Source organism: Pinus tabuliformis, chromosome Q (genome assembly GCF_031772625.1).
Source record: "Pinus tabuliformis cultivar Carrire ecotype Pingquan chromosome Q, CPIR1, whole genome shotgun sequence".
Taxonomy (NCBI): domain Eukaryota; kingdom Viridiplantae; phylum Streptophyta; class Pinopsida; order Pinales; family Pinaceae; genus Pinus; species Pinus tabuliformis.
Window position 1 is genome coordinate 132,078,035 of NC_142296.1, and position 2,326 is coordinate 132,080,360.

At 36.0% G+C, this 2,326-nt stretch overlaps 1 protein-coding gene across 1 annotated transcript; it reads right to left on the reverse strand.

Moving 5' to 3' along the window:
• Positions 1–693: 693 nt before the first annotated feature.
• Positions 694–1,221, reverse strand: LOC149218612 (brassinosteroid-responsive RING protein 1-like). The gene has a single exon (XM_089386595.1). The coding sequence runs from the start codon at positions 1,219–1,221 to the stop codon at positions 694–696; it is 528 nt and encodes a 175-aa protein (XP_089242721.1).
• Positions 1,222–2,326: the final 1,105 nt, after the last annotated feature.

The window sequence follows — 2,326 nt, forward strand, 5'->3', positions numbered from 1 at the left end:
CCAAATTGGTGTATGAGATTTCTTTATTTGTTTTTTGCAGTACAAATATACATATTCTAAACCTCTAATTTTAAACCTATAACTTCTTACTAAAAAAACACATACTTTTAACTATAAAATCCACTTATACTCTATATATATTCCAAACATAAATATAAAAATATTTATATAAAACAGAGATTAAAATTGGTTGCCCAATATGAAAATGAAGTGTAAAACTCCATAAGAGACGCACATTACAATTATCATAATTAGTTAGTTTGCGTTATGTATGTTATTATATACGTGTGCATATTTAAAAAAAAAAACGAGAAAAGCACAACCACTAATCTGTCTCCCCAGGTGTGTTTTGATGGTGTATCTTCAAATTCAGTCTGTTTTGTTTGGTGCCCATTGAAATCTGAAAAAATATTTATTAAACCTAGCTTTGAATTTTGTTTGTGTAGTAAATGCACGGTGAATCTCGAACAAAGTAATCCGGTCAGAGAGAGTGAGAGTGATGCTACGTAAAATAAATAATGCAATTTTGCATCTTATTAGGCAAACCTTTTTCCACTCTAGTTACGCACAAACCAAGTGCGACCATGACTTTCCATCATTGATTAGCTTTTATCCGTTATTACAAATGCACCCTGCCCAAATCTATATTTATTTTGAGAATTCTATGTCATTAATTCTCTAGTAATATCTCTGCTATGGCGTAATTACTAAATCTTCACCAAAGATATAAGCGATCTGATCGACGACCCAAGAATTATTATTCAGGTTCAGCTCTGTTTCCAGTATTGTCGTGGGAATAAGAGAAGATCTGCACAGTGGGCACGTCGTCTGACGCTGATCAAGCCACTTATCGAGACAATTCCTGTGAAATATATGACGGCAATTATACAATTCTCTTACCACATCCTCTTCATCGAATGAACTCAAACAAAAAGTACAGACGATATCATTCCCCACAGACTCACATAATATCTCTGCAAACATGCCAAATGTAGCGAGAGGTAAGTTATTTCTAATCGTATCAGCAGAGAACGAAGGAACAGAAGAGGAGTTCACGTCTGGGAAGTCTTGCCAGGAAGAGCTGTCGGGCTCCCCACAGTCGACTATCCCAACAAAATGAAGAACCCTACATATCACAATCTTTATATAACACAACGTGCATGCTATGTGACACAACAGTGTGGGGATAGCGAGACCGCAGCAGCACACAGGGAATCCCATCACCGAAGAAACTTGAAGAAAATCCGCCGCTCCTAATGCTCAGAGAAAACCAGTTTCAAACCCTAATGCATTTACCTGAAGCCTATCCAATGTTTTATATGATGGTATGGACAGCAAGTCTTTGTGTATAAGGCTGGAATGTATATAGGAATTTAATAAAATGAAGTATATGACAGGTATGGAGGAAGATAGGATGAAGAGATCTAGCCTATAAGAGCCGTAAGTCACCGAATCTACAAGCTAAACTGATGTCTGTTACAGCGTATAATGCATCACAAACACAGAAAAACGGTAATACTTCGCTCGCAGAGGGAGGAAATATACAGCAGTGATTACTCAGGGGGATCAGAAATTCATGTGTTTGGTTGGGAAGGCAGGAATTTATAGACATAAACCAGGGGCTTCGAGGTGGGGACTGCATATATGTCCCCCATTTTGTAGAAAATATATTACCGCCTGTTGTCTTTATGATGGCTTCTTCCCTGTTTTTAGTGCCTCGCACAGAATTTCATTTACATTCATTTGCCAGGTGCTGGGAACCCTATATTGTCCCATCAACCGACAAAATTAATTTCTTTTATCAGCTGTAGTTTAATAATTACATTATAATAATATTAAACAAGGATTTTCCTCTCGTACAATGGAACTTAGCAAGATTTTGGTGCAGAGAGAAGTTTCCTTTAAAGCCTTAAATTAAAAAAGATTTGGTAGTAGAGCATCTTACAAGTGCTTTCTCGGAGATTATTCTGCGTGTGCATGTGAAAGCAAGGTGCGCCAATGGCAAAGTGACAACTTCTATGGCACTAAATTTAATACGGCATAGAAAAATAGTGTAAAAACCAAGGGTTTGTTGCCCTTCCGTCATTAGTTATAAAATTAAATGACTGAATGAGAGGCAAGGCCTAGTACGATCATTTTATATATATCGTTTTTGTGATTGGAAACTTGATTGATTGGTTGGTTAAGTATACGGATGATATTTTATTTAAATAATTTTATTCTTTTCGTTAAGTTAGTGAGTCATTTGTCATGGTTTTTGTTGACATATTTTTCTAATGCGTTTCTTTTCAATATTTCGAGATTCAATGTATTAATAGTTAGTACA

What these genes read in the sequence shown, in the direction of transcription:
- LOC149218612 (XM_089386595.1), bottom strand. Translation starts at nt 1,221, where the DNA reads ATGGGATTCCCTGTGTGCTGCTGCGGTCTCGCTATCCCCACACTGTTG.